The sequence below is a fragment of the Solea senegalensis genome, linkage group LG5 (assembly GCF_019176455.1).
Source record: "Solea senegalensis isolate Sse05_10M linkage group LG5, IFAPA_SoseM_1, whole genome shotgun sequence".
In the NCBI taxonomy this organism is placed as follows: Eukaryota; Metazoa; Chordata; class Actinopteri; order Pleuronectiformes; family Soleidae; genus Solea; species Solea senegalensis.
The window spans coordinates 26,570,574-26,598,228 of NC_058025.1; the positions used below are offsets into that span (position 1 = coordinate 26,570,574).

Here is a 27,655-nt window from a genome sequence, read left to right on the forward strand (position 1 = left end):
TAGGCAATATGGGACATCATTCGATATCAATATATATCATACGATAAATCAAATCAATATTTCTGTCAAACTGGGCTATATGGCTGATGAATAATATCTCTATATTTTTAGGCTACATCCCGACAAAGCTGCACACAGGTTGTTTCTCCGGACTCATGAAAAGTTTTCATTTCAGATGTTTGTGCTTCTCAAAGGAGAGTGACAATACACTGCAAAATTAAATATGTACTGTTGATGATCTGTGTTACATTATTTTAAAATACCTTTCTTTTCAGATAATACCTGCTTTATTACTTTGTTTTTTTAATTTTACGTAAATGTTATGTGTGTTAGAAACAATGAACTTATAAATATGTTCAAATTCGGCAATAGCACAAATAATTAGCCTTGAAATGTTTCATTAAGTGACTTTTTAAAATATAATTTTTTTATATATATATATGTATATATTCACTTATGTATTCAATATAATTAATGTGATGATTATCACTGCAACAGCCTTTAAAACCATGAAACGTCACCACAGATACCTTATCACGATGTGACGATATCGAAAAAGGATATCTCGTCTCATGTCACGATATAGCTATAATATCGATACAAGTAGTGGTGTATTGTTGTTGTACTAAAGCCTCCGACCATTAGTTGGCAGTAGGCTTTTGGCCATTTGACGCTCTAATGCCATAACCACTCCTCTCTCACAAGACAAAGAAAAAAAAAGAAACTAGTGGTTTTCTTAAAGTGTGTGTAAAGAAAACACAGAGAGTTTCTCCTCGTCACATATTATATGTTTGAAAATAGTGGCTGAGAACATGCGAAAATAACTGAAAGAATTATGAAGTAAGGAATGGAAACAGATTCTCTCCATGTCTTCCTTTTTTAGTCGTGTCTAAAAATATGGCTCTCATAACTCCACAACACTTGCTTTAGTTCGTCAATATGTATTGAAATGTTGTCAACCGTGATATAAACATCATAGTTTGCACTTAAGACACACGGGATGAACACAGGGGTGTAAATATAATGCAGCAGTGAGACGAAGAGCACATGTTACTGACAGCAGTGACAGAGCAGCTACGTACACAGAGCGGCAATTACACAAATATTTGACATTTTGAAAGTGGCGTCAATCCATCGGCTGCTGCTGCTGCTTGAAGACTGAATCTGGGATTTACGCCTCACACTGGGCAGTTTAGCTTCAGGTAGTAAGCGTATGTTCGCTTGTGTTCGCTGCCGTTACCTCCCCAGCGTCTGGAGCACAACCACCACTTTCAAAGATGACGCTTCCTGCTGCTGGAGTCAATGTTTAGTCAGATGCAAGCTGAGCTGGATGCTGCCAGAGATTTGGCAAAGCATCGCGTCAGAGCAACATGCGCGCTCTTTTCACTTTGGATTGAGGAACTCTTGCTCTGGGAGATTTAATCAGTTTCCATGCATGCACGCACACACACACACACTAATATATACAAGAGCCTTTCTAGAGAAACGTGTGTTATTTCAACACAAAACAAACATATCAGGGTGACATATCTACATCCAATGTGTCCAAGCTCTGTCTCTCCTCAGAGAACTACTCTGTTGAAACAAGCAGCACACTGTTCTCCATGTGTAGCTCCTCTCCAAAATAGACTGTGTGTGAAATCACACAGCTTGTGTGACAGAGGATGTGTGAACCTTCTCTCTGCACTGGGAGGAACGCTGGTGTGTGACAAGCAGGAGCTGTGAAAACTTGGTCGAGGCCAGTGCCTGCTTCACTTTAGCTTTTGAACTGGAATGTGCTTGTGCCAGTGAAATGCTCCTCATCTTTTTATTTTCTTTGGCACGGACCAAACATTTCTAATCGATCGCTAACTGTGGGAGTAGTTGACACAAGGTCGCTGTGGGGTGAAGATGGTGCTCAGTGAACTAGGATGTGATCTCACTTGCCTACCAGTGAACATGCTAGAAATGCATTCATCAGAGATTCCACAGTCGTCACTTGCTGACAAACTCACATTCACACATTTAGCATGAACACAGGCAGGCAAGGTGAGCAGTCAACGCAAACGCTCCCTCTCCTCTCCAGCAAAAGGCCACCTGTGTGAGTGTGTGAGGTCTAGTCCTGCAGGTTGTTACTGGAGTAGAAACTGGACGTCTCGGACACTGTCTTGGAGACGCTCCTGGACGATGACCCATTCGAAGTCAGGTCCAGGGAAGAGCTATGTGGCCTGGCCCCGACCGCTGCTCCGCAGATCCCTGGACCGGCTGCCGCCTTGACCTTGGCCTGCTCCATGTCATCTCCAACCTGTAGAACCGTAGACACGGTGGTCTCCATCCGGCTGGCCTTGTAGACGCTGGTCTGGGTCTGAAGGTACCGAGTGGACTTCAGCTCCAGGCCTTCATAAGAGCCTCGAGGGACACAGGGGCAATAGTGGAAGGCTTGTTTAAAACCAGCACGAAACCTAAGACAGGAATCATAGATTAGTCTTATTGAGTTTGGTTTACTAATGCAAACATAACAGTAACCCATGCTGACATGGTTCACACTTCATCTGAAGGTAGAAAGAAGCTCCTGTAGGTCATCATCTGCACCAAACTGTTACTCTTTAATAAAACAAAAAGGCAAAAACAACCTAAAGCGGGAGGGGATGGCAAAAAGTAAAACACATACTGAGAAATGAGGGGGTGGAATGGCTCAGTGGTTAAGACCCTACCTTGTGTACCAAAGACATCATGGTCGCAAGTTCGATTCCACCCCTGGCTAATTGTACTTTATTCCATTGTAAGTTGCTTTGGATAAAAGCATCTGCTAAATGACATGTAATGTAAGAAATACACACAAGAAACTGGATCAGAAACTCCCTGGAAAACCCAGGAACTCAACAGGTTGGGGGCACACCAGTACTGGTACCGGTGCTGCCTTTGTGTATTCTTATTTGTATCCATAAAACGCAACATCAGCAGTTTGGAAATACAGCAACGCCTGTCCTGTTTTTATATTGTGACTTCCTGTGTTTTATTTTGAAAGTGACTTTCCTCTCATTTCAGACCACTTGCCCTTGCTGTCACCAGCCTGATCACCTCCCTTGATTGCCCCGATTGTTTCCACCTGTTGCCCCACTCTCATGTGTATTTAGTTTCTGCATCTCGTTCATGCCACATCCAGCCTTTGTCCACGTCATTGCCTTGTTTCACGCTCCCGGCCTTGGTTCTGATTTTATGCTCCCGTCTTCAAGTGAGTTTTTTGTTGATACGTTTTGTTACTTCGAGCCTGTTACGTTATCTGTAGTTTAGTGATTTTTTGTTTATCGTAGCATTTTCGTAGCCTGATTATTAAGATCAGAATCAATAAAGTTTGATTACAAAGTACTTGATTACAAAGAGTCCTGACCTGACACCCAAATGTTTTACAGTAAAAATAATGGAATTTTCCTTCTGTTTCTAGCCCTGAAACGACCGTCCCACAGTGAGATCACGTGGCAAGCACATCCTGAAGATGTAAACTTCAGCAGGCAGAGATCTTACGAGGTGAGGAGCCTTTTGTTCAGTGTAGAAAAATCTGTGTTTTGCGGGTCCCAGACAGACTCAAGTGTGTACTTTCATGATCATGAAATCCTCTTGACGTATGGATTAACATAACTGAATGAAACAAACATAACTGGATTAGCATTTATTGTAGTGATCCTAAACCAAATCTGTGTTTATATCTTCAGTTGACAAATTTCTTTTAATATCACACATCAGAAGCAGCCAGTTTGGAAATCTTCCTAATTTGACATCACTGTTTACTCTGCGCCACAGCTTGACATGGAACCACAACAGACTGAGTGAGAAAGTGACTGACTCAGTGATTTTATTCTAATCAAGGTTATATGTTGCAAACGGTGATAAAATATAAAACATGGAGCAGTTTGTGGTGTTTCTTCACATAAAATGCAGGTGGCATTTACCGATGATGCGTTTAACGAGCTCTGGATGTTTGACTTACTTTAGAAATTCTAGAAATGACATTCAAATGGAATCACAGGACGACCATTTTGTATGTGGAATGTAGAAATCACAGATAGCTGACAACCCACAGAGGCAACACTTCACCTCAGCAAACACAGCAACATTGAAAAAACAAAGAAAAAACCTGACAGAGAGGGAAAGAAGGGGGGGATGGAGGAAATGTCAACGGCAGAGAGCAGAAGAGACGAGGTGAGACTGATGGAAAAGACGAGGAGAAGGCCACCATCAGCCGTGCATTTGAATTTAAATCAGCCAAACAAAAGCCAGTCAATATCCTGTACAGAATGACTCAACCTCAGCTCACTGTGGTTCAACACACACATTTGCATTTTTCAAATTTCAGAACTGAGAACAACCAAGTGTGAAATCTCATCTCTCTGACAGCACAAAGACAATTACCAGGTGGCTGCAGTGTGGAGACAATGGGAGATGATTGATTACAGACAACAAGCAGAGCTGACCATCTGCCTTTATTTTGCCACATAACCATCATTAAGTTCATTAACATTTTTGTTGACAGACCGGCTGCCGATCACGTTCAGTTTGAGAGTAAAGTGTTCGGCACAGACGTGTTTCAAAATGTGTTGATAATCTTAGAGTTTTGTTAACGTCAGTCCATGTGGTGAAGCTTCTCAGGTGCTTTCTTCCCAGACAAATGTTCTCAAAGTGAGGATCAGCAGCTTTTCTCTTTCCCCCCGCTGATCATTAAGGGTGCAGCTGTGTGCATGTATGTGTGTAGTACATCAACGGCTGCACTCCTGAAGGTCAGTAAACAAGAAAGGAAATGTCCTTCCTCTGACAATTTGCAAACTTTTCTTTAAACAACAAAACAAAAACATGTTTTTAGGTGTCGATAGTGGTTAACTAAAGTTCAACACATTAAGTGATTAATATGAATAGACACTGTGGAGTGGAACAAGACTGCAACTCGAGCAAAACAAAACTTTATTTGAAAAGTAGAAAACTGAATGTGACAAAGGATTGTGGACATTGACCCAATCCTGTCTTATGACTAAAATACTATTTAGTTTTAGTCATGTTTTTGTCATCTGATTTTTGTCATTTAGTTTCAGACAAGTGAATATAATCATATTTTAGTTGACTAACCAAAAAAAGCGAGTAGAGTCGAGTCAAACCGAGTAGTACTAGAACTGTGTAATGGACAGGCACAATACTTCTTCTAGTCCAGTTGATGTCACACTTTGATTTTGGCCAAAAGAGACAATGAAGGAGATGGTAAATGTGGATTGTTGCCTGAAATTGTGCGAGTAAGTCCACTGGTCCCCCCCACATGTGCAGCTCAACGTTCAGGGAAAACAAACCAATCAAACGGGGCGAACTCCTAGTGAGAATTTGCCGCTTCTGGAATGGAATGTGAGATCAAGTACACGTGTGCGGAACGCTACGCTGACATTTTAGTATGAATGGGCACACACGCAGAAATGATAGCGACTCAATGTGGACACGGATCATGGAACGTGTGACCCAGACTTAAATATTTAAGACTTACACTTGAGTGTGTCTGTGAGTGTAGGGGCTGCTGACTGACCTGTCGTTGAGGCAGCAGTAGATGATGGGGTTGTACATGGTGGAGCTCATGGCCAACCACATGATGGCCAGGTAGACCTGCTGGATGAACCTCTCTTCAGACATGTCAGGAAAGAACTCGTGCAGCAAGAAGTAAACGTGGAAGGGCAGCCAGCAGATGGCAAACGTACACACCACCACGATCATCATCTTCACCACCTGTTGGACACAAAACGTCAGAGTATTTATGTCATAATTAAGCGATTATGTCTTGATGACTTTAAAGGGCAATGCAATTTAACAAACCCATTTCCAGTTTCTGTGAGGACATTTGGAGCAGGAAATGAGAATGCAAAGAGTACCAGTTCTTTTATGCATAACACAGAGACACCCAGGTAAAATGAGGCTAATAATCATCGTGTGTGTGTGTGTGTAGATAGATAGATAGATAGAGAAATGGTGCTTTTCCACCATACAGTTCGTCACGGCCCAGTACCAGGTGCTATCCCTAATGGAAACGCACAAAAAAACCTTGCACAACAGTGGAAAAGAGCCAAAAGTTAAGACTTCTGTCATTTTGCAAAGAAAGAAAGAAATGTATAAAATGGAGAGTTGGGTAATAAACATAAAGTGAGTGTCAATATCAGTGCATTCTTTCATAGATGGAGAGATTGCCTTAGGTTATATGTTTATCTGTCTATGTTAATCTGGTGGGAAGAGTTCAGGACAACAACAAGAAGAGTTTTCATTATAACTTAATATACTGCAAGTGGCGGGCCTCATGAAATCAATTGAGGGGCCACATGAGGCCACACAAAGTTTGTGATATTGGTGCCATCCCTATTATTTACTAGTATTTTACGAGACCTTGCTTCATCTGTAAATGAATCAAACATATTGTATAAAATCTGTCTCAGAAAACCATTGAACACAGCTGTGTCACAACAGGTACTGTCACTTTTGTTGCTCCTTGGATGTTGGGACTGCAGTTGTGCAGTGATTGCCTCTAAGAACTCAGACTTCAGCTTCTCTTCCTGCTAACAAGCCCCATGTCTGCTGTCCAGACAAATGGCGACAAATCTGTCTGTTCAGAAAAAAGGCTCTTTGAACTTTCTATCCGTCAAAATGGAAACCTAATCCTCTGGGACACGTCATTAGGGTCATCAATAACAGGCAGTCAACTGAAAATAATGTACAAAGACAGACGTTAACAGACAGTGCCTCATTGAAGTTGGAGGTGTTTACAGATACCATGGTTCCAAAGTAAGTAATCAGTCACAGACACTGCTCCAGCTCTCTTATTGTTTCAGCCTTTGAGTAAACAAAGGAATTAGTAGAAAAATGGGATTTAAGTATAACTTCATTCTAAGTTCATTATAGTAGCATCAGCATTTTAAACTTCTGGTTCTAAATTAAATTGACAGGACCACCAGGGCTAATAGAGTTTATCCAGAGCAAGGCGTGAATACCACTGTTGAGTCTAATAACATAAGGTTGGGGTTCTTCAGTAGAGGCCTAAACAGAAACATAGACAATGACTCCGAACATATATCTAAGATAGCACACCCCCATTCAGCAGTCACAACAAAATACATTTTACTGAAACGGCCTAATCGTTTTGGTACCAATCCAAGAAAAGCAAGAGTTTGGTTCCACATCTGAGCTGTGTATCAGTTCAGCCAATACTGTTTCAGATGTTTTCCAAAAAAGGAACACCTTCAACGTTTGTGTAAAACTTAATTGTACTTCATGAAAAAAACCAAAAACAAACTATGAAGTTGAGTTAGCCAGGCTAGACCATCACAGCAAAAATAAATAAATAAAATAAGGTAAAATCTTAAGTTCATCGAGTCAATCCAAAACACAAATGTATCAAAGCAAATGTGATGGACTGACCATTGGTGCCACAAGAAATGTCTGTAGAAAGCTTCACAATGCCCTTGTGTCAAAAAGACAAGTCTCTTCAGGTGTCTCAGTTTGACATTTTGACACCAAAACTGTGAACACACCTGACTTATACTGACAGGAAAGATTGAGAAATGTCACAAATGAGCACAGTTGACCTGGACAACCACCAAAAGGCGAGTAAAAGAAAAGTGGGGGATGGGACTCATCCTGCTTCCTGCTGTTCAGATGATAATTTCATCGTGAACATTTTAACAACATAAATATTTGAGCTACAACCAGATCAGGGCAGCAGCGACGTGCCAAAGGGCCAAAAAGCTGTGTCATTTCCTGCCATCTGAAGTGCATTACCTTGCGTTTGGCGGTCAGCTGCTCCTTGTAGCGATCAGAGGAGTCTCCGGGGATCTCACTCGCCCACAGGGTCAGTCCCACCACCAGATAAGCACAACCCATCACCAGCAGAGGAAGGAAGTAGATCAGGATGGCCACACACACGTGGTACCTACAACAAAACATACAGCCCCATGTCACACACTGTATAAATCATAGAAATGGTTCGCTGATAGGAAAATCTATAGGTGAGTTATGGGAACCACTGCTTCCCATGTCTCCTGAGGGGAAGTGCTTTTCTTAAGGGGGCAGTGGACAGCTATGCACTATAGGTATGCAGGGTTTTAAACAACACATTTACAACCAGTCACTCCCATCTATGACTTAATTGTCATGTTTATGGGCAACTCAGTTTTCTGTAATTAGGGAAGTGGATAAGAGAAACATGATTTCCCTTGGTACAACAAATAATTCGTGTGTGTGTACTTGTGAACTAGCAGAACAGAGGACTTTGGTGTTGTTGCACACTCACAAACAGGGGACTCCACGTTGAACAGGGGACATTTTTCATTTGTCAGGTGTTAGTCATGCTTTAAATCAAGCTAAAATCATCTCTAAGACACTCTGGTGATTTTTTTTCTAATAGTAAGCAAAATTTGGGACATACAGTATATCCTAATGACAGTATATATGTTGAATGAGAGAGATTGTATAAAAGATAAAATATTAATAATGTGATTTAATTGTGTAACTACTGTTTTTAGTCTTTTTTCTTTTTAATTGCTTTTTTTCTATTTCTGTCTTTTGGTCCCTGCATCACTGCAGCTTACTGCAGAATTTCATAAATGATCTTCCTGACATCTGAAGGGCTCTACAGATCAATAAAATTGATCCGAGAGGATTTTGAAGTAATTCAACACAACACAACAGCAAACCAGCATGAATTGAGCAAGCTTTCTACCTTTGTGTTTCGACTCAGTGTGACACAATTTGTCACACTTCTATCGCATGTCAAGCACCATGGGAACATTTTTTAAGCCGCTGGCATCTCTGGTATTTGATTTGTGTTTCCGTAACTGAAACTATTGGTTTGAGAACATCATCATTTTGAGGTTTGAGAAAAAACGATCAACATTCTCTAATATCTCAATGTTTTGTTATTTACAGATTGATTTTGCGTCATAAATGTTATTTATTGTGAACTAAACATTGTTCCAAACCAAAGCAAAAGGTTTATTTTCTTTTTAAATATAGTCACGAGCAAAGTTATTGTGACATCATGACAGAATGTCTTGATATAATTTTGAGCTCATATTGCTCACCAGGACTGGTACTAAGGCATGATTGGTTTCTAAGTGATTTTCCCTGAAAACAGCTGCCTACTGCTGTGTGTGAGATGAATCAAATGAGAGCAGGGAGTGAACCACAAACAGTGAAGTTGTGGCCATGGAAACCAAATATATCAGCCAAAAGACGCTGAACTGCTTTAAAAAGCGGCCAATAGAGGAAACAGATGATAGTGAACTGTGTGATGACACTATAATGTTTCATTCACACTAAATCTGTTAGAAAAAAAAAGGCAATTAACACCATTCCCATTGCCAGTGATTGGTCCGCCTTAAGTTTTTTCACACATGAAACAAAATGACTCAGATGAAGTAGAAAACAACAGCAACAGAATGAATAGAGTCCCAGCGACAGTGTTAGAGTCTTTACTATCTCAGTCTCTCTGAAAGTCTATTCATTCATTCATTCATTCATTCATTCATTCATTCATCGTCTCCCGCTTTATCCACTTTGAAGGTCCCAGAGAACTGGAGCCAATCCCGGCTGACATAGGGGCCACACCCTGGACAGGTCACCAGTGTATTGCATGTCCAACATATAGAGACAAACAACCATTCACTTTTACATTCACAATGAGTGTCCAATGCATGTTTTTGGACTGTAGGAGGGAACCTGAGAAAACCCATGCACTCCACATGGAAAGGTTCTCGTTTGGACCACGTTGTGAACTCTGGTCTTTTTGCTGTAAGGCAGTAGTACTAGCCACTATTCCACTGTGTGGTCCCTTTTAGTCCACTCAAATGATGAAATAAGAAACATTGGGTGCTGTCCCAAATTTGAATGTACATCATACCCTGTGTTTCCATCATGGTGCAGTTTGGTACAGTATGGTATGGTATGGTTTGGAATGATAAAGCCCTGGGTCAGGCTTGCGTTTCGACTGAGAAGAGTATTTTTACTTGGGATATTTATACCGGTCGCAAGGGAGTGACGTTTTTCTGTCACGCAATCAGCTGACTGTTGTGGGAAGAGTCAGTCTATTGTTGCTCCACCCTGACTGTACTGTACCATTTTACTCCTCAAGGGAAAGGTGCCAAAGAATGGAACAAAACATACGTACCATGCAGTACCAAACCAAATTGTTCCACTCAATGGAAACGCGGCTATAGTGTTGCACCGAAAAAAAAGAAAGAATAAAAGATGCATTTGAAGAAATAAAAAGAAAAGAGAATATAGCACATTCACCCAGGGGAACAAAGCCAGTCGGACTGAAGCCAGTGCATTGCCAAAGTCAAACTCAGGGTAAAACATATAACAGTTCTTAAAAGACATTAATAGATTTAAGAAAAAAACACTAAATACTGTTTATTACGAGCATTTTCCTTCGTGCAGAGCCCAGCAATGTGATTTATTTTGAGGGCAATTCAGTGGCAGTGAGCATATCCTCATTAATAAAAGCCTGTGAATCTATTTTCCAGCCTGTCAATCCCCTCCAACCCTGAAGCACTGACACAGCATGTAGCTAAAATAAAAAGTTATTAACACGAATCATGGTCATTAGTGTGTTAGCTTTTGCAAATCTTTGCTTGTAACACTATTAAAGATGTGCGGGTCAGCAGTGAAGACGTCCGCTTCGATCAATCGTCTGAAAATCTTAAACCGCTTATGAAATAATTGAGTGTGACAGTTTCAGTATGGAGCTAATGATTTGCTAATCCATCACAGACACAGTGTTTGATCTCGTTAACTGCCTGTAAAATGTGCCTGTTCATTTACAAAATGCCAGAACATACGTGCACACGCACGTGTGTGTGTGTGTGTGCATTAGTGTCCATTATCATGCGGGACATTCTGAGGTTGAACAGAGAATGTTTATTGTCTGTTGCTATGACCTCCTGACTGCAGCATCCCTAGAGGGACAATCAATTTCCTTCCCTGTCGTTGCAGTAAATGGGCCTCACAGGCTCTTTCCTTGGCAAATAACTACAATTATGATAATCCCACTGATGAACAGGTGCTTTCATCACAGTATAAAGACCTGCAGTACATACACTGCACAAATGTTTCATCACAATGTTTCATCACAAAATTGCTTTGGACCAACTCCTGTCCTCTAGGGGGAGCTTTAGACCCGGGTCATACTTTCGGCGTTCACTGTACACAGAGAGCTGCTTTACATCTCTGTGTGCGTACATAGCTCGAGGTCCATTCATACTCAAATGAAGTGGACCAATATTCCAGAGACCACGATCAATAACCTGGTCTCTGTGCAGTTCTCTGTGACGCTTCAGCTCAGAGTCTTATTAAGGTGTTTCATTTTTAAATGTAAACTGCTCATTTTAAAGCAGTTTATTGTGAATCAGAATCAAAATTCACCTTCTACTTCCATTCATGGAAAATGGGAGCAAGAACAATTGTGTTGCATTTATTTATGTTGTTGTGTGTAATTTTCATTAGAGATGCCTCTTAACACCCTGCTGTGTGAAAATAGTATTTGACGTCTTTTCTTTTTTAGACTGTGCTTCTTCTTCAGAACTCTGTAATCCAAATTACTGTTGGCCTGCTGTGACACTAAGTGGCTGAACACTGGGGGAAATCATTCAAAGTCAAAGGGTTTTGTTGTTGGGAGGTTTTCTTGGCCATTGTATATGATATATTTTGTATATATATATATGACAGATAGATTCACTCATGCTCCATCAAATCACCTTAACGAGGAGGTCATTAAAACATATGTTCACACAAAAAAAACCCCAAAGAGGAATTGTTTTTAACCCTCTCATGACCGTCTGGATTTATATTGATTTTATGTAGTATTGTTCAAAGAGTGAGTGCTTCAGAGCTTTCTGCTCCTTTTTCCAAGATAACTTTAACTTTTGATATCAGGCAGTTATTCAACTGTTTAGGAATAAACTGACATCACAAACTGTGAGAGTGGAGGGAGAATCAACTCACTGCAATCAGGTGTGTGTGTGTGTGTGTGGCACTGATTGGCGTTGATGAAGCTCAGGTGTGGGGAGTGTTCATATACCCTGAGTCTCCAGTGCTCTGTGCTGTCTCACCTTCACAGATAGTGAGAGCTTCTCCCTGTGGCTTCTTAAGTTGTCGGTGTGTCTATAAACACCAACTCAGATCTTTGTGTGTGTTTCCCGGTGTATAACTTGTGGTGCTGGAGAGTTTGTTGTGACTTCAGTGTTTTGGGTTATCAAAGGTCTTCCGGGCAGGGCAGCCTCTAGACAATTGTGGTTTAGTTAATTATTTTAGTGGTTTATTTCATTAAGGAAGCCTGTAGTGGCTCTATACAGTTTTGTTGTTTTTTTTCTCTCCCCTTTTCAATCTATCACTATTGCGATTTTGTGGTTCTCCCTCTGACGAATCTCCTAAAAATGAAAACCAATCACAAACGGGGGTTTTGTCCCCCTGCTGTGCTAGAGGCAGACTGAACACGGTGACGACAGAGAAGCGATGCCTGGCAAGAAATGATATTACTAGACAGCCATCACTTGTAAAACTACAACAAGCACGTTTGTTGACACGTTCTCTGTCACTGCAAACATCATCCCGATCGTTGGTCTAATTGGTTGTAGGTCAATCCAATTGGGTATGGGAGGATTTTGATCTGCTGGTCACGCATTTTGGCTCTTTCCAGACTCATACTCGATCTCAAATGAGGTTGAGATGCAGTCTGGCGTTAGCTTGGCTAATTGTTTGGTGAAAACAAAGAGAACTGTTTTTGTTTTGCCATTTAAGAAATTCATTTTATAATTATGTCTACATTTACTGCACTGTGGTCACTGTGGCTACTTTAAAATGAACCGTGAGATCATAAGATTCTGTCCCTGAGAACCTTAAGGGGGGGAAGGACTTCTGCTCCCTCATTAGATTAATGGGCAAGAGCACTCCACAGCTCAGTGGGAGAAAGAGACGGCAGCGGTGGCTGAGTGAGTGTGACAGAAGAGAGTAAGTGACACTCGTGAGGAAAAAGTACCAAGATGAAACGATAAAAGTCATTTTCTGATTGATACGTTCTATTAATAAACTTTGCAGTAAAGGATTTCCATGTAAATGTGACTGCGGAACCACATGCTTTATCCTGTACTTTTATACAGAGAAAGTATAAGCTTGATTTATACACATTTGATATTTGGTGCATTTTCTTTGGCGTTTTTTGCTTCAGTGAAAGGTTTCAGTCGTCTGCATAGCAAACACCGTCCATCAGCCGCCGCTTTCATTTATATTACAATGTCCCATCCTGCTCAGTGTCTCTGAGAGGACAAATCAATGACATTTCACCATTGAAAAATATCTGGAGTGAGACCTTGCGTGTTCCGATCAGACGCTGAAGAGTTGATGCTTTTCATTTCCAGACCAGATGCACTGACCTTCAAAATCAATCCTGTTCTCTCAGTCTCACTAATTCACACCTCCGTGTGTCTGTTTTGATGTGTTTACCCTTGCTACACATCATGCTAACCAATGTTAAAATAGTTTTGTTGTATTTGATTAATTTGATAAAAAATAAAACTATAGCGTGCACATGAAAATCTCAGTTTGAGGACCTAGACTTCACCCTACTCTTCATAAGTGTTGGAAAGGGTTGAAACGTCTTACTAACACACTATTTGTGTGACAAATGTGACAGTTTCCATGATATGAAAGGAAACTGTAAAGCAACACATTTACTAAAATGCATAATTTCTTTTCCTCGACACATTTTTAATGTGTCATGCATCAGAGAATAAATCAGGCTTTAATGAACTGAGAAAGCAGATGTGAGTGTGCTGTTAAACCTAATTCACACATGCAAAGGAACATTCTCAGGATTTCCAAGTTTGCTTCTAGTCCTACTTCTACCCAATCATATCACGAGCCTAGTGATTATTATAACTCCAACGCTAATGAAAAAGGTGAACGACAACAAAACAGTGGGTTCCTTTTAAAATTCCCATCACTTCCCTCGATCAGTAATCTACATAACAGTGAGCTACTTAGCTCTGAGAGCCACTGTGGCTATTTCTCAAATCAACTATATCACAAATCACTCCAGGTTGATGTTATGCTGCACTGTGTTTGCCATAAATATGTCACAGTACTGCAGCACTTTACAAAATGGATCCAATACCCTCAAATTCCCCATCAACCAAAAATGACGGTTGCCGTGCAATGAGTAGTATGTTGTTGGAAATTCCATACGACTACACTTTATTTACTTTATTTCATTACATTACATGTCATTTAGCAGACGCTTTTATCCAAAGCGACTTACAAAAGTGCATTTAAACATTTGGGTACAAATAAGAGCTAGAAGTAAGTAAGAGCTTCAAGTAGAACAAACTATGAAGTGCTAGTCATAAGTGCGATGTACAAGTTTTTTTAATTTTTTTTTTTATATTTATTATATTATAATTACTTTCATTGCTCCTGTTCTACACACTAAACACTAACTGAATAGAGTAACTCACTCAGCTCTCAGCCCACTTCTTGGCATTAAAATAAATCAGGCATTGGGCGGCGTTAGCTGCAGAAGAGGAGGTTTAGTTTTCAATTGTTATTTTATAGGTGGATTTCCTCGCACTGCTCTCAGGTGGCTCGGCTAAATGCAACAGTGCCTCTGTTAATACTATTAGTGACACCTGTGCCTTTGTGGAGGAGGGAAACGCAGGAAAACTTAATCTTGTCTTTAATTAAACGGAGAAGACGAGCATTTTAATGCAACACGACTCAGTGCTGAGTACAAGGCAGCAGGCCACAAGCCACAGAGAGCGTTTAACCATAATGCCGAGGAAAATTAATTCACAGTAAATGGAAGCTGCTACCATCCACTCAGCAGAGGGAAAAATGTGATTTGTATATACACAAGTGCTCATGGTAATGAGTTCTGAGGGAAATGATTAATTCTACTGTATGTTTGAGTGTGAGTTTAATAGGCTGGACAAGTGTCTATCACATTTATTATTTACACAACACAGTTTCATTTAGCAGAGTAACATCTTGTTTCTGTTAGACATCTGCTATTGAACATAAAAAATGAAAATTAAACAACTGGAGCAACTTTTACATTTTTTTTGTCTGATTAAGGTTTGAAGTTAAGAACAGAAAAACAACCAGAATTGCAAAGTTCTGCTCAGTTCTGTTCCGATTAAAAAAGTGACCCAAGCTGTGCTCTAACCAAGTGTTCCTGTCTTTATCCACCATGCAGCCTAAAAAAAGAAATAAGAAATTCTCTGTGATGACCATCTTTTCATGTATCCCTTTTCCCATCGTTCACTCCGTTAGTTTTGTGAGATCTGCCCATGAAACGGTGTAAAGTATAAAATGGAAAAGTGTCAGGAGTTTCACCACTGAGGCCCAAACGTTGACGGCTGATTTGATTTTGGATTTCAACACAATGAAGCCAAAGAGAGAAAGAGTTGGACAATTGAATCAAATAAAATCAGACCAATCGATTTGAGAAAACAGTGAAGAAACTAAGGGCCATTTGTCAGTTGTCTGAGGGATGGAGAAATCTCAGTATACAGCGATGATGAAAATGACACACTCATGTCCATCTAAGTGGCATATGGCATCTTCCTCAAGTGCTCCTTCATCCTAACTCCTCCAGACAGTGAATCATCATCATCATCATCATCACAAGTGTGAATCCTGCAGAGAGAGATGATGGATTGATTTACTCGTCCAACTGATTTGCATGATTAAAGTGGCTTTGCAGTGGTGGAGAATCAGTTCCAGCATCCCAGAAAAAAAGGCTTTTCTGGGATTGAAGACACAATGGTGCCATAAAAAAAACTACTCCAGCAGCTACGGTGTGTTGTTTATGAGAAGTAAGAGACTGACGAGCTCCTGTCATCACACATGTTTGCCCTTGATCAATCCAAAAATGTAAAAGCTTCTTAAAGTGTTGGTTTTTTGATAATCACAAGATTATATTCATTTTTTTTAAATTATAGTTTGATAGAGACCAAATTGTGTTATAATGATGACACTAAAAAAAAAATCCAAATTTCATTGAATCAGTAGCAACTAGACACTCATATTGATTTTCTTTCTGATCCAATACCAAGTAAACTCATAGGTCTGGTCGAGAAGGGGGCGTGTCTAGTACAAGTCATGAGGAATGTGTATGTATGTGTATATTTAAAATAAAACTGTAATGGTAAGAAATAACAATATATTTGAGAAGCTGAAAAATGACCAGATGTGAGGAGAACTCAGTGACATTAACTTCATGTTTTAAATGAATAGTTTAATCATTTTAGAAAGGTTTTTTTAATTAATACCTTCATTCTTATTTCTATAGTTTGAAGAATTCAGAGAACACCTGTAATTTGAGCATCACTACACAAGCCTGTAGAGAAGCCTCAGGTCTTTTATTTCTTCCCAACATTAGAACTAAAACATTTCAGTGAAGCCTCCTTCAGTTATTTATTTATCTATTTCATTGTATCCGTTACTGTTTACCTTTAACTCCTTATATAGACATCCTGGGGGTGGTGTGTGTGTTAATAGGTCACATACTCAGGCTTTTAAAAAATGCCATTTTATATCACATTTTTATTAGTGACGTAAAGTCACAAAATAGACCGAGTAAAACATTCAACTGTGACGCGTTTCCAAATTTCACAAATTCAGTCTGATTTTAAACATCACGAGTACTTTTTGCCTATAGTTTGTGCTGGGAAAAAAAGGATATAAAACCCTCTATATTGCACATTCATTCCATAGTAATGGGAAAAAGCAGCTGAAATGCTCTGTGTTCTTCGGGTTAACACTCTGTCAGTGTACCTGGATACTGAGTGCCAGCCTCAGAGCATTCTCTCCCCAGCAGCACCTGGCGTTCTCTCCTCACCTCCTCATACTCTGCACCGTGATTACATTTCAGATGCCTGACAAGGTTGGCGGTGTTGCCACAGAAACTCACGGTGCTTTGACAGAGTTCACACACCGTGTGTGTGTGTGTGTGTGTGTGTGTGTGTGTGTGGGAGAGGCTCATTCATGCAACTATAGCAAAGTAAAAAGTAATTCCTGTCAACAAGTTTCTGTTGTTATGAAAAAATACATGTTTACCCCAAATTAGAGCCGGCAAGTGTAAATACTAAAAAATGAAGTTTCGTGTCAATCCACACAACACTACTCTCATAAGGGAGGTGAGATATTTTCAACAAATCTAGGGCTGCAAAGATTAATTGATTACAAAATATGGGTTTTTTTAAAAAAAAAAAAGAAGTTAAACAGCTATTTGAAGTGAATATTTTTTGGTTTCATCGCGCCACATAACAACAAAAATCATCATTAAAACTGAATCATTATTGAAAACTCAATATTTCAAGGTTTTGGAATGGACCAAACAATAAGTCGAAAATAATCAGCAGGTTAATGAATGATGAAAATAATTGTTATTTGCAGCCCTAAATAAATCTACAATTCAGTACGAATGAGAATCTCCATGGACACTAAGAATATCTTTGCTCAGTCTTTGTCCTTATTGTTTATTTTAGGGAATACAGATTGTCGATTGGAATATATTATTATTATTATTATTATTATTGTTATTATTATTATTATTATTATTATTAATAATAATAATAATAATAATAATAATAATAATAATAATAATAATAATAATAATAATAATAATAAAGTTTGCACAGAATTACATCAACAAGTGTGAGAGCTATGAAAGGGCTTCATGAGTTGGATACTAGAGTAGCTCAGGGAAACATGTGGTGGTTTTGTCTCTGGAGATTTACTTGGACCACTGCTTCTGGTTGTCTTGTCTAGGTTTTTTGAGATTCTCAGGAATTAGATTCTGAGTTGTCCTTGACAAGGACACAGCAAGTTAGCACTGAACTGGATCAACTCCTTATCCTGTGGAAGAAGTTCAATATCCCCTTTTGTCAGAAAGGACAGACCAGGCTTTTTTCCATTGTTCATCACTTCACTGCACTGCTGTGGTCAGACTGTTAAACTCCCACATCCCAATCTCACGTGACCTTATTGAATCTACTGAACTGAACAGTGATGAACAAGCACGAGGGATCTTAAACTCTTGCTGCGCACCAAGGACATTTTTCCTGTTTCAAGTTAATCTTCTTAAAGGTCCAGAATGTAACATGCAAACTCCATGCAGAAAGCATTTTAGCATCCCTTTAAAATAAAATAAGAAGTTTGGTTTTCGTTGCCCTTTATTTGGACTTTAGGGAAGGAAGGGTCTTGTGCCGTCACATTTCTACAGCAGCCTGCTTTGCAAATGTGACACCACAAATGTATGATCATAACTCTATTACATATATATTTTTTTGAGTCAGTACAAACGTGTTTTTTTTTACAGTGTACTATTTTTTGGTGCAATTTTCTGGTGCAACTTCTATTTGGTAAAATAAAAGACTTGATTAGGATGTGCACATCTATACAGTTAGCTCCCAATGCTAGCTCCGGTGTAAATGAATTAAACTAACATTTCTTTGTGTAACATGTGGAAACTATAAGTAATGGTACATTCTAAAAGTGGTTTGGAGTCCTCAGTTGTGATGTCATTTATCATATAGTTGATGTAACAGATGTTGTAATAGACAGTTAGTGACACTACTATACTTTTCCTCCAGCCTATCGTGATACCACTTCTAGTTCTCTTAGATTTCTCTGTGAATCTCAGGTGGGTTACAAAATTAAAGAAGTAAATTATCAAAAGCTTGAACAAAACAACTCAAATAATCAATGCAGTTGCTCTTGTAATGGCGCCAAACACAGGGAAATGGACTATAATGAATTAAATCCAATCACCTGATTTTATAGCCAGACATTTAGGTTTAACTTGTTCTGAATAGACTTTCCTCCGTGAGTCAGTGAACCCAACAAAGCTCAGTTGTCACAAAGAACATTGTCCATGAAGTACTTCACTGCAAAGATGCAGGAACTTTAGGTACACATGACTCTTAGAGGTGGTGCACTGCCTCTGTGGCCCATCTGCTCTAAGGTTTGAGGGGTTTTGTTCTCAGAAATGTCGTTACATACCTGGGTTGTATGAGTTATTTGAGATCTTCCTCTGATGTCTGGCATCAACAAGGCATTGAGCTGATGCTCAGTGTATCAGAATATTCTCTGTAAACTCTGGAGATGGAAGTGTGTGTGAAAATCTCAGCAGTTTCTGAAATAATCAGACAAAGTGGCAACTGATCATGATGTCTTAGTTTAGAGGCATCACCTGCAACCAGCTATCAATCACCCTGGTGTCCACTCATATGCAGCATTCTATTGTCTATTACCCTCTAAATGGGAACATCATTTACAAAACTAATATCATGTTTGACTGAGGAAGAGCGCAGGATTGAGATCATTTGTCTGTTTTATGTATTTATGCGATGTACAGCACTTTGGTCAACTCGGTTGTTTTTAAATGTGCTATAGAAAGAAATTTGTATTGGAATGGATTAACTCCTAAGGAGGAGTTTATTGAGGTTATAAATCAAAAGGGAGGTAGGTTCATTTTCCCACTTCTATTCAAACTAACTACTTTTTGCAAGCAGAGAGGTTGCCCCCTGGTGGCTATTCAATATAATGTTACTTCCTGATTGACTTCACTAAAGAAACTAGATGAAGACACTGTTAAATTTGTGTTATACATGATCTATGACTGTTTCCCATTTTTTTTACATGGAGACTCACTTTTTAAAGATGGCAAACTATCGTGATCTAAATCTTAATATAAATCTTGGTCTCGTCAAACGTTGTGCATAAGGTAGCAACTTATTTGCAGCCATATTTGTAACTTCTAAAATCTGAATTATTATTAGTATACATGTTATTTAAAACATATACACATAATCTCCTGTGACCCATCTGTGGGTCCCGACCCAGTCTTTGGAAAACACTGGTCTATGACTATGACTATTGGCTGATTACATACAGTATTTCCATCAGTTGAGCAGGCGCACTAATGAAGTGGCTGCTGAGTGTGGAAGTGTAATTAAAAATGGAAGAAAAACACTTAAGTGCATGCACATCACATTTGATTATAGTGCTTGATTAAATATTTTCTTAATATTTTATTGTCTTAACTCTGGCGTACAACCAATACTGGTCCCACCACAATTCATTATTCTGTGAATGGCACTTTTCAAACTTGCCCATTTATAGTGAGCCAGATCCTGTCTCCCTGCGGGGCCCCAGGAGACCTGTAGCCCCCACTGATGGATGATGCTTCAGGGAATAGTGGCTGTACTATTTCACCTTGCTGTCATACAAGCTCAGTCAATGAAGGCACTCTCAGTGGAGGTCACAGACACTGAATTATACACCGTAGCTGATATTGTTTTAATTTCTGGGGCCGCTGCCTCTTCGCTTTGCACAGCAGACAAACACGTGTCAAATGTATGTATTTCCTGACTCTGTGTGTGTGTGTGTGTGTGTGTGTGTAGTCTATTAATGCAAATATGACAAATCAATTCTTGGTGACTGAGCATCTGTCAGTTCAAAACAATATCTTAAAATGAGCTGTATCAGTGCAGGCTACAGTATATAAAAGAAGGTGATTCATCAAATACCTCATTTAAAAAAAAGGCAGGTCTTTGGATCAGTATACATAATTCATGAATGTGTGTTTGGAGGAAGGGCAGCTGCTTTTGTGACTTGGCCTGCCAACAGATGCAAAAGAATACTGGAGGGGGGTAACAGGACGCCCTGCTCTACGTCGTCTTCCTGGCACTAACCACCGGTCCGTGTCATGCAGAGCCCAATTTAGTGGGTAGAGATCACAGAGTACAAGGTGTGCTCAGACTGTGATTAACTGTGTGCGTGAGAGTTTCAATGTGCATCCAATACCATAAATTATAGCCCTGTTTCCGATCGAGCAGCACCGTTGGGTTCAGTCCAGTGTGTTACTCAATTATTTGCATTTTCTTTGTCAAAAAGTTGCTCAGGGTACTAAAAATAATGGACCCACTCTTTGGCACCCGAGCTGCATTTTCCCACCAAGCAGTGCAGTGCTGTTTGGAAAGTAAACCCCAGCTTGTTTTCATACAGACGCACATTTACATGCTTACACATTAAACAGTGATGCCAATCTTTTTTGTGTGGTTAGAGGAAGAGTTTTCAAAAAATAAGACTCAGATAAATATTTATTTTAGAGTAAGAACTCAAGGATTCAGGAAGGTCAGAGTGGAGCACACATGGTTACAGGTCAATGAAAATCCTATTAAACCAGCTGCCACGCTCGATGGCAAAGACTCAACAAGGATAATTGCACAATCTTGGGCCCCAAGGTTTTAGACCACGGTAATATAGTCAGTCAGTTTCATCCGCTTACTTTGAATCATTTGTGGTTGATCCCTGCACTGTGACACCAAGTGTTAAAAGCACCAAAACCCTCGGGGCAAAGTGAATGAGGTGGACATACGAAGTCTGGTGTTAAAGATCGACTCACGAAGCGAGATGCTGAACAGTGTGAAGAATGGACCTCATGGGAATCCACCCGGGCCCATTAACACCTCTGCCACTGTGGAGCTGTAACCTGTAAGATTACCCTATCACGATAATGTTACAGTTAGAACCAGAACTCACAAACTGAACTGAACAAAAACAACTCTTCTGTAGTCGACTGAAGACCAAGGGAAGATACTTTTAAATATTGAACAATGCAATACAATACTTACAACCTCTGTCTTTCACATTTAGACATTCACAAACAAACGTTTGTCAAAGGAGTCCTCACGACGGTGATTAAGCTTATCCACTCCACACAACTCTCTCTGTTCCCACGCTGCACACAGGAAGTGCAACGTTGCATAATAAGTAACGCGAGATGACTGTAAACAGGTTGGAGTTTGAATGAAATCTACTGAGTTGCTGCCATGTGATTGGCTGACTACATGTTTCTATCAGCATGCAATGGAACTGGTGTACTTAATAAAGTGGCAATGTGTGTACATTATGTCCATATTGTCCTCTGACACATTGCTTACACATTCTCACTGACTGTGTGAAGGCAGCAGTACACTGCAGACACAGGAGAAGCATGTGGGACACGACCCCAGGTCAACTTTAATCATATGTCGCATTTACAGCTCTAGCAGCTGAGCCCAACGACGACCGCCTTCTCGCTCGACTCCTATGTGTCACTGATTAGAGTTTCATTAAAAAAGTAATATGTGCGGCAGCCATCCCATCATGAACAATGAAATTGCTGTAGCTGGGTTCAAAACAAACTATAATTCCATGGAGAAATGTGACACAGGCTGTTGAAAGGGAAGGCAATCGCAGGCTGGCAGCAGAGCAGAGTAAACACTGTTGCAGATGAGCTGAGAGGTTTCCATCAGTGGAGCTGTGATCACAGCCACAGCCGCTGAGTGCCTGCATATGCGCGCCGTTGCTCGGAGTGCTTTTTCTGTGTTGGCTGAACTAATGTTTTGTGCGTGCATTTTGTGGAAGTGTGTCTGTGCGTGTGTCGGGCAGGTGTGCTGCCAGTGGGATTACATGAAGACAAATGGAAGGAATTGGAGATTCCTGCGGCGGTGTAATGTGACAATAAATGACTTGTCGACATTCTGCACTTGCGTCAAGCACAGCGGGGGTTCCACTTTGTGTGAGGGGAACATTTAACACGTGCACTCGCAATGCTTTTCATCGCCTCGCTTTCTGATTATAGATCACGGCGCAACGGGAGATGAAAATTGGTGCAGCAATGATAGCGCCTGCTATTTCCTCCGCACGAGCCATGCTAAAATATAAGCTGTTAAAATGATGCCCATTAATGCTTAGTCACTGGTGTGAAATGAACAGGCCCTTGGTGCTATTTTAGCAGCTGTAGGAAAGATGATATGTGGAGGAAAGGTGACCGGTCAAGCCTGAATGTCGCTGAGCCGCCCCACCAGGGCTGCGTGGTGCCCAAAAATCATTCATAGTGCTCGCGGTAAATTTCATTTACCCTGTCACACCACATTAACTTAAATGATGTCAGGCAAGAATTCTGTCGGATGTTTTATGGTTATACAGTTTCCAGAGAGGGCTTCCTTGACCCAAGAGGAAGCATAATGGTGAGGTTTTTCTAGAGCAGTGGTTCCAAAAGACTGGGCTGGGACCCACCGGTGGGTCACGGGGTCACAGAAAATAGAACACTTGCATATATTCTGCAGGAGCAACGGTCTAACAGAGCCGGTACGTGATGCAGATGGAGTCTGTGGAAGCGTGTCCACATCACGACTCATATGCATTCAGTGGAATCCCAGGGGAAGATGTCAGTGACCGAGACCTTCAGATTGAGATATGCTTAAAAATCCAATTCGGGCAGCAGTCTAAACAAGTGATTTGGGTCACAATAACTTGCCATGTCTAAAAAGTGAATCCCCAGTTTTGGAAATCGTCATCTCATATATCATATTGGTTTGAATATGGCAGACATTCACTGTGGCTTTGTTTCAACAAGTTGATGCAGTTTATGTTGTGTTTTATGTGCGGTTCATTTTTGAGCCAAGCTCTTGCGCTGATGACGGGAGAATTGGACGACTGCTTTAAATCTTCGTCAGCACATCCTCAACTGGACGTCAGGCCTGGATTCTGGGATGGCCAGTCCATGTGTGAAAATAATGACTCATGATTCCTGAATCATTCTTTCCCCCATTATACTTTGGTCGTCATTTCTATTTATTATTTTTATTTGGGGCACCCAAAAAAAGAATGACACATCTGTGGGTCCTGACCCAGGCTTTGGGAACCACTGATCTATAGGACAGTGATGGACACAACTACTTAAAGCTCCTAAAATGCTGCTTATAGTTAGAAATGTATAGAAATATACATTCTGTGCAGAATCCTGGCTGAACACTACATCAGGGCCTGTGCTTTGCTGTTTGGTTTCCTAAGGGGAAGATTGAAAGGCCTCTTTCATTTAGAGAATCAAGGTGAAATTACAAAGTGGAATGGGCTGACGTCCACAGAGACTAGAATCAATACAGCATAAAAACATTGAGGCCTTTTCCTCTGACATACACCGCAGGTCCTCCGTCTGTTATGGTGTAATGGAAAAGCTAAAGCTCCCCTGGTGAGTGATTCCCGCTCTCTATTCACACGAGACTTTTCATTTAATAGGTACTGTTATTGCTAAGTGATGCTTAAAGCAGTGGTCATGTGCTCGTGAGTGTGAAAAGCTGAACTAAGTCATTGTTCTCACCTCAGATCTGTGAACGTCCAAACTAAAGAACTTTTTAATGGATTTATAATGTTGATTATACATGAAATGTTTAAAAAAACAGCACAGAACGTGTCGATTAACCAAAGATTAACAGTTTACATCTGGAGCATCATTTACATTGTTGTTTAAGTTAAAAATATAATATTTTAAAATATACACTGAAATATTCCTCTTAAAGTGGAACTGTGCAGGGTTTTTACCCTATTTAACAGCTTAGGAGTTCTTGTGATGGATTATTGGCTTGTTGAGGGGAGATTGGACGCTGTCGCCGCTCCATGCATTTACATGTGTTTGCTCAGCCTGTGAGGGCACACAGTCTTCTGACTCTGTGAGAGTCATGGGAGAATCAACTCACTGCAATCAGGTGTGCGTGTGTGTGTGTGTGTGTGTGTGTGGCACTGATAGGCGTTGATGAAGCTCAGGTGTGGGGAGTGGTCATATACCCTGAGTCTCCAGTGCTCTGCGCTCACTCATTGTCTCACCGTCAGAGGTAGTGAGAGGTTCCCTCTGTGGCTTCTTAGGTTGTCGGTGTATCTATAAACACCAACTCAGAGCTTTGTGTGTTGTGTAACATGTGGTGCTGGAGAGTTTGTTGTGACTTCAGCCTTTTGTGTTTTCAAAGGTCTCCTGGGCAATTCGGGTTTTGAGTCAGCCGCTCAGCAGTGGTGGTTTAATGATCAGTTTAGTGCTTTATTTTATTAAGGAAACCTGTTGTGGTTCTATACAGTTTTGTTGCCTTATTTTCTCCCCTTTACAATCTATCGCTATTGCCAGGATGTGGTTATCCCTCTGGGATAACTTTGAGACACCCCACCTGCGTCCCAATTCTCAATCCACCTGTTTCTTCTTTCTGCATTTTGTCGTCGACCAGAGAATTCTTTTCACATATTTATATCACAGTTTGGAAAAGTGTCAAGATAAATCTAAAGGTAAACGTTTCATCAGACGATCGGCATTGAAAGTAAAAAAATAATAATGCTACACTAGGCATTAGTGGAGAGAAAAGTTCTGTCAGAGATTCTGACAGAACTTTTCTCTCCACTAATGCCTAGTGTTGCTCATCGCGTAAATAAAATTGAAAATGTAATAGAAAACAAAGTGTTTCCATCTTTTTATGATTGATTTATGCAGATGTTGTTTTATTGTTTTCATGGTGTTGCTCTTCAGAGCACTTGGCAAACTCTTTCAAATCAAATCATTGTTTTGTCTTGTCCATCTTCAGGCCTTTACTTTCCAGAGAATGAGCAAAAGTTCCCTGATGAAGCATCTTCACTTCCTTCAGTAGAAAAACACATTAAGCATCTGTGCTTCTTCACTGTGCTCTCCCATTTACGCTGAATACCAACCGCATGCTCCCACATTTGCTGTCAATTCAATAGTAATTAACGGTTCTTGCTGACTGAGTAAAAACTCACATCTTCTTGAAGTCGCACACGGTGTATTCAGGCCACGCGATGTAGCAGACCACGCGCCCGGGCAGCTGGTCCGTGGTGGAGTAGTAGTACTGAGGGAAGGCCAGGAGCAGAGCCAGGACCCAAATCACACCCACCACCACTTTGGTCTCTGTGGATGACATGCGCTGCTGCAGGGGGTGGATGATGGCCATGTACCTGCAGACAGAGCAGAATGAATGAATGAATGAATGTTTTATATTATCATACAATGTCCCAGTTAGGTTTGAGGAGTCAGTGAAGTTTGTCATTCATTTTCATCGATTTCATGTGTCGTCCATTTCACTGAATGTATTTCATCAATAATGTTTTAGTAACACTCATTTTCCACCACTCTCTTGGGGGCGTGCCCATAAAAAGATAGTTCTACTGCTCAAAAAGTCTGGTTGTTTATTTTCCTTGCGCCACAGCTGTATACACACAGACACTCCCTCAGTCAGGGCTGATAGTATTGCCTGACAAAGCTTATTGTTTTCAGATGAAGGACACAGAATACAGATAATATTATGTCGTTTATATTCATGAAGCCCAAACAGAGGCAGAATAACGCCATAAATAAATAAATTACCAAAAGGTACATAGTGCAGCTGTAAATCACTTGTTTACACAAGTAAGCTCATTCTTAACAAAAGTATTCGCTCCCCGAGAATATTTTTCATACCTGTACCCAGATTATGGAGCTCATCAGCAATGGAATTTGCTCCCAAGGTTAATTTCACTCTCAGTGGTTTGCTGCACTCAGTATTTTGTACACACTGGACCTTTAAACCTACCTACACTGTAAATCTGATGTGTACAACACAAACACGGTGCACTAGATTCATTAGACTGTGTTTCTGCACAAGGATCTCAGTGAAGGGATTTGCGACCATTCACAGAGAAACGGGAACAAAGTAACGAGAACAAAGATAATAGTGAGGAGCCCACACTGTGTCACACGGTTAATCACCCTTTAATTAATTTGTATGTAAGTGAATTTGATTGCTCATTGAAGTGTGGAGGACTGCTGTGGGTGAGCGTAAAGGAAATGTATGAAAGTGTAGATAAAAAGCTAATTATGAAGGAGTCATTCATTTAAAAATAGAGACCCCAGAAGGGTTACACACACACACACACACACAGTAACACTTTTATTTTAGAAGTTTGCCTGTCACACACTACAGAATAAACACATGCATTTTTAAAGACAACATGGCACGACACTCTCTGCAGACCAGAGAGCATCTGAGATGACGGAGACTTCTAATCAAGTGATTCCTTGATCATCTCACATTATTATAATCGTGCTCCTAATCAGAGCGACGGCGGCGCGCATGAATAAGTGAAAGTGGCCTTGTACGTCATTAACGTGAGCCTCATCAGGAGGCTGGTTTGAAACACTCGTGCCGATTGTAGTAAAATGCAACAGTTGAGCATTTGAGAAGAAAACTCACTGAACTTAAATCCTCTGCAAAGATTTCAAACAAACCCTTTAAAGACTGTTTATCTCTTTCTTAACAAATCATTAACCGCTGACATCTTCCTCTTCAATAAAAGCAGAAATACATTTAAATTGTACAGACTATTTAATATTGTGTACACATAAATGGTGTACAGTATATGGTCTGCTGTGTAATGTACTGAGCATCAACATCAACTGTTCTTTTCCAGCTTCCATCAAACTCTCTAGTCTCTAATGCCACCACAAGCCAAAGAGGTCCAATTAAAGGCTTAATCCCACTAATAACCTAAATGAATCTGCCAAATGAACTCATTATATTAGAGGTAAGAGGAGGCCTTTGAAATCAAACACTCCCCTTGGTCTGATAAAAATGAGGGATCACTGTTTGTTTTACTTGTTTTACTGCAGTCACCGTGTGTAGGTGAGTCGTCGTCGGGGTGTTGATGTCAGAATCAAACACACACCTGCACAGCAGTCTGCCCACCTGGTCATTATCAAGCCTATGAAAGCACTACATTTAGGTTTAATCCAGAGGTTTAAATA

General features: G+C 40.3%; 1 protein-coding gene across 1 annotated transcript in view; it reads right to left on the reverse strand.

The window, feature by feature from the left end:
• Positions 1-464: 464 nt before the first annotated feature.
• The window catches only part of tacr1a (tachykinin receptor 1a), a 39,610-nt gene continuing 12,419 nt past the window's right edge, over positions 465-27,655 (reverse strand). Inside the window, exons 2-5 of the mRNA XM_044027176.1 lie at positions 25,636-25,830; positions 7,774-7,924; positions 5,540-5,736; positions 465-2,441 (exon numbers count right to left, since the gene is read on the reverse strand). Coding sequence (XP_043883111.1) covers positions 2,096-2,441; positions 5,540-5,736; positions 7,774-7,924; positions 25,636-25,830 — 889 coding nt within the window. The 3' untranslated portion in view covers positions 465-2,095. The remainder of the gene's footprint in view (positions 2,442-5,539; positions 5,737-7,773; positions 7,925-25,635; positions 25,831-27,655) is intronic.